At 47.5% G+C, this 5,361-nt stretch overlaps 1 protein-coding gene across 1 annotated transcript; it reads left to right on the top strand.

Annotated features, from left to right (window-relative positions):
* Window positions 1-3,659: 3,659 nt before the first annotated feature.
* LOC120023354 (TMF-regulated nuclear protein 1-like) lies at window positions 3,660-4,214 on the top strand. The gene has a single exon (XM_038967364.1). The coding sequence runs from the start codon at window positions 3,660-3,662 to the stop codon at window positions 4,212-4,214; it is 555 nt and encodes a 184-aa protein (XP_038823292.1).
* The last annotated feature ends 1,147 nt before the right edge of the window (window positions 4,215-5,361 follow it).

Below are 5,361 nucleotides of genomic sequence, written 5' to 3'. Positions count from 1 at the left end.
TTGATTTAGAGGTAGCACTAGATAGAAGCAGGAGCGTCAATGTGTCAGTCGTAAAAACGCAGAGTGAAGGCTGCCTCTGACTCTTCCTCTGTCTCTGCGTGGGCGGCAGACCTTGGAGATGCTCTGATTAAAAAGAGGCAGAGCGTGTTAACCTCTCACTCCAAAACAGTGGAGTTGAACCTATGAGCGCAAGACTGTCTTTTTGGTTGAAAATATGTATTTTCAACATGTTGTGTTCACTGGGATATTTGATAATAGTGTGAACATCGACTGAACAACCTGATGTAATGGGTGTTTTATGCAGTTGGTTTTTACCCTTACGAAAAAAGATTGCAGTCAGAGTGCAGTATAACTGCAGTTCACTGTAGTATAACTGTAGTTAGAAGACAGTATAACTGCAGTATGCTGCAAATACTGCGTCCAAAATACCACAATCGACTGCAGTTACTGCACGTTTAAAACTGCAATCTTTTTTTTGTAAGGGTAGTTCTCATTATGGCTGATGTGAGCTCAATTCTGATTGTGCCTCTGGAAAGATTTTGTTAGAGCTGTGGTACTGCGCGCACGAGCACAAAAAAACTGAAGATTGACTATTCTCTTTCAGCGGGTATCTCAGTTTACAGCTCCTCTACAGCCCAGCCCACTAAAGTAAAAGTAGACCATATTCTCTCAAACTATGCTATGCCTATGAGCAGAAGACGTTGACAAGACTTATTTTTGGTTGCACCCTGCAAATGAGTCCCCTGTCCCTACCTTACCCGTGGCTCTCTCCCCCCCAATCCCCAGTCAGACCTCATGATGATGTAATTGACCCTTCGCTAAGCCCCGCCCCCCTTGGGTACTGTTGCAAGCTTGGACAACATTTTCACGGGAAGCCCAATTCCCCCATTCTAACCACTGGTGAAATCCCCTCACAATGATCTCAAACTGTGTTTTTAATACTCAATGAAATTAAACACACACTACCCCTTACTAATCAGGAGACTCTCGGGTATGTTGTGGTGGACTGTCATTACGATTGCTTTATGTGAACCTGGTGAAATGAAGGTTGTAGCCACTGGATGGCTCTGATTGCGCTGTCACCATGCAGCCAAAGTTACTAACCACTTTAAGAGCTAACTAGTGTTCTCTCAAATTATAATTTGGGATTTGAAAAATAATCCAAGACTCTGCATTTCAGGAATCGCAGTAGCAAGTTCTCTTGGTGCACTGTTAAATTATTGAGCCATTTAAAAAATGGGGATGAAAACTCTGTTTTCATAATGGCTTTCATGTGTTTCAAACGTGAGCTTGTCCGAGATGTTGGACTCGACGACAGTTGCTATCCATTGGAACACTGCGATTGGTTGCCCAAAATTCTGTGCAAGGGTCAATTCCCTTTATCCAGCAACTGACAAATCACTCCCTCCCCCTAGCACAAACACAACAGAGGCAGAGGAGATTAATTAATCTGGGACAGAGGGTCTGTGTACGCACAGGGAGGGAATGATGGAGGGAGGAAAGGGTATATGGAGGGATGGGTAGTTTCATAAGGGATTGAGGACAGGCTTTCTGTGTTTTAGTGGGGCGAAGGGAGGGAGGGGGAGAGATGATATCTGAGATGGGAGAGAAACCCTGTAATTATGTAATGCATCCTGAATTATCATATCAAGAGCCTTGTTTTGCGTGTGTGTGAGAGCGTGCGCCAGTCTTTCATAACAGGACAGGGTTTGCATTACGTATCCCTGGCTTACTTGGCTCACAAGTCACGGATGGACACAGTTGTTAGTAGCAGTGTGTCTGTGTATGCGTGCTTTTGAACTCTTGGCAACCTGTCCGTGGGTTATATGAGGAACCCTTCTTGGAACTATGTTGTGCGACCAAACAGTGGCAGCATCCCAAACAGTAAACTAGCTACAGCACGCCAAGGTTGGGGTAAGGAAAATTGGAATTGACCCCAACCCTGCAGCATGCACACTGGAAAACCCCACCAATCTCTTGCACTCTCTCATATATACGTATAGTACCAGTCAAAAGTTTGTGGAAGCCAGGTAATCTGATACATCACTCTTCTTCTTGGTCAAATAGCCCTTACACAGCCTGGAGGTGTGTTGGGTCATTGTCCTGTTGAAAAACAAATTATAGTCCCACTAAGCGCAAAACAGATGGGATGGCGTATTGCTGCAGAATGCTGTGGTGGTTAAGCGTGCCTTGAATTCTAGATAAATCACACAGTGTCACCAGCAAAGCACCCCCACACCATCACACCTCCTCCTCCATGCTTCACATTAGGAAATACGCATGCGGAGATCATCCATTCACCTACTCTGCGTCTCGTCTCACAAAGACATGGCGGTTGGAACCAAAATCTCAAATGTGTACTCATCAGACCAAAGGACAGATTTCCAATGGTCTAATGTCCATTGCTTGTGTTTCTTGGCCTAAGCAAGTTTCTTACCAAATAGAGCTGTGTTCTGTATACCACCCCTACCTTGTCACAACACAACTGATTGGCTCAAACGCATTAAGAAGGAAAGAAATTCCACAAATTAACTTTTAACAAGGCACACCTGTTAATTGAGATGCATTCCAGGTGACTACCTCATGAAGCTGGTTGGGAGAATGCCAAGAGTGTGCAAAGTTGTCAAGGCAAAGGGTTGGCTACTTAGAAGAATCTCAAATAAAAAATATATTTGTATAACACTTTTTAGGTTACTACATGATTCCATATGTGTTATTTCATAGTTTTGATGTCTTCACTATTATTATTATACAATCTAGAAAATATAAAAATAAAGAAAAACACTGGAATGAGTAGGTGTGTCCAAACATATATAAATGAGAGAGAGAGAGAGAAAATAGTTCAACCTTGGGTTAGAGCAGCTGGCTCGATCAGCTAGCTAGCAGGGGAATAGACCAAACAGATGGTACAGGGGTGTCTGATCATTTCAGGTGTGTGTGTGTGGAGGGGGGGGGGGGGACAAATTACCATTGGATAAGGGTCTGAGACGCACTGAGTGAAGTTTGTCATCTTGGAAGAGCTAGTTTAAAAAAAAAAAAAAAAAAAAAATTCAGCGACAGGCGGTGAATGATAGGACGGGGGAGGAGGAATAGTGGGAAAGAGCGATAAATCAGTTCGGGAAGGTGAGGGAGAGAGAAACTCAAATGTGAACGACACCCCACCCTTCTCCACTTGCCATCTGATGCTGAGACTGTGTTGCTATGGGCAACGAGCCGAGCGGGATAGAGGATGGATTGAGGGAAGGAGGGAGGGCGGAGAGGAGAGGAGAGACCGACTCATACAACATACACACTAAGCCAACCACAGACAGGAGAGGAGCTAGGATAGAATCGCTGAATGTGTTATCCCTCTCTTCCTTTTCCTGTTGAAGTAGGCTAAGAGCACCGGAGATAGCAACACAAAGGACATCGAGGGGGCAGAGCCAGCAGAGGGGCAAGCAGCCAATCGGCATTCAACATGAAGCAAGCAACCAATGAGGGGCGAGTGGACTCCTCCCCATGAAACGCTTTACTGAGCTCCGATCTCTTATTAATGAATGAAGATGCTCTGAGGCAGCACGCCACTCACTGTGCTCCCACAGAATACTAGAATCAACAACAGCAGCACAGACTGACGCACGCACCCAGCCGTGAAGAAAAACCTTAGACAAGCGCCTACCATGGACGACATGGATTCCCACCTTCACCCTGAGGCCTCAGCACCCCCTCTCGCCGTCCCTTCCCTCCCTTTCTCAGCCATGTCCCCTTCCCCCCTCGGCACGCTGGCCCTCCCTCTTCCATCGCCCGCCACACGACGCTCCATCTCCATGGGCGACTTCCGGCGGGTGACGATGGCCTTGTACGGCTCGGAGCCCCCCTCGACAGCCACCACGGCCCCCTCCTCCAAGATGGTGACCCCCAGCTCCAGCATGGAGTTTGAGGCAGCCCGCCGGCGCCTGCTGGAGATGGAGGAGCGCCAGCGTGTCATCCAGGAGATGGAGCGGCGCCTGGAGGAGCTCCGGGAGGTCTTCGTGCGCTCGGAGCAGGAGGCAGTGGAGCATGGCGAGGTGGTTACCCGCATCGCCTGCGCTGCCCAGCAGGGGGAGATGTACACGGCTGAGAACAGCCAGCGGTTCAAGAAGGGCCTGCGCTTCAAGAAGCACCGGCCCACGATCGTTTTCTCATCCATGCTAGGACTCCGCACGTGCCTGCCCTGGCCCGTCAAGCTCAAATGACCCCCATCAACTACAGACCACCACCTCTTCAGACCATTACCCCTTATTGATGTACAATCCCCGCTTGAGCTCTTGTTTGTTCCTGGAGGCGGGCCCTCTATGGACTAAAAACCGCCTACTAAACATCTGAGTTAGTTTGGCAGCCATTGGACTCACATGGTACATCTGTGAACCCAAAAGGTTATTGTACAAATGCAAAGATGTCATTGCTTGATGTGGTTGGTAGATTCTTATTTTCTGTGCTTTATGTGTTGGAAGAAGGGAAAAGATTCAAGGTGCAAGTCTCTGAAGAGGCTACGAGAGGGAGCAGGCATTGGACTGTGAGGTAACATGGAAACGATTCATTTTCTCTGTGCCTCTTATGATATGCAGAGAGAGAAGAGGGTTATATAACAAAGCGGGGCTTATGGGATGGGGGGGAGCGTTGAACAATCTCCCTTTCCAACCTACTGAATTGAGAAAAGGGGAGCGAAGGGCAGTTGAGGATCGACAGAGAAAGGGGAGTCAGAAAGCGTGGGTGGTAGAGGGTCATGCTCAAGAAGGGAAACGTGCCTTGGCATTCCCCAGCAAACTCACTATATCTCTCAGCCCAGTAATCTTTTGAGCTTTGAAAGCCAAGTCCCCAGTGGAGTAATCGTCGGCTCTCTCGGGGCGAGAGAGAAAGTAGTTCCTTCTCAGATGCTTCCACCTGTGGCCTCTTCTAGCTCTCTCTCTCTCCTTAAAACCTTCCAGAATGTATTCAACAAACATTGTGTCCTCGGAGACTGAGGATTCAAGAACAACTTGCTTTTCTGCTGCATTTATTTCAGTCGGACCTGAGCGATGGACAATGGCGCTGATGCAAAACTATGTTATTTTGATAACGGTAGAGCTGGGCTCTCAATGCTTTCGAGGTTGACGGAATGTTTTAGGGTTGCAATAGCCATGCCATGGCCAGAGAGACAAGCAAAGGTAGGATATATACACCAAGGTTACAGACTAGCTGAGCCAGGGGGTGGATGTTTGTGCTGACGTCTAATGTTTCTAGCTCTCTGTGTTGTTGTCATGGCAAACGGATGGCCGAGTCAGTTCTGTGAAAGATGGAGGGTTCAAAGAGGCAGCCAGAGAGGAGACAAATATAGCAATTTAACGTTATTGACGTAATCGC

The sequence above is a fragment of the Salvelinus namaycush genome, chromosome 28 (assembly GCF_016432855.1).
Source record: "Salvelinus namaycush isolate Seneca chromosome 28, SaNama_1.0, whole genome shotgun sequence".
NCBI lineage: Eukaryota > Metazoa > Chordata > Actinopteri > Salmoniformes > Salmonidae > Salvelinus > Salvelinus namaycush.
The sequence above is the reverse complement of the archived record's forward strand: the minus strand, read 5'-3'. Positions and strand labels throughout refer to the sequence as shown.

Coding starts and splice junctions, on each gene's coding strand:
- LOC120023354 (XM_038967364.1), top strand. CDS start 3,660: ATGGACGACATGGATTCCCACCTTCACCCTGAGGCCTCAGCACCCCCT.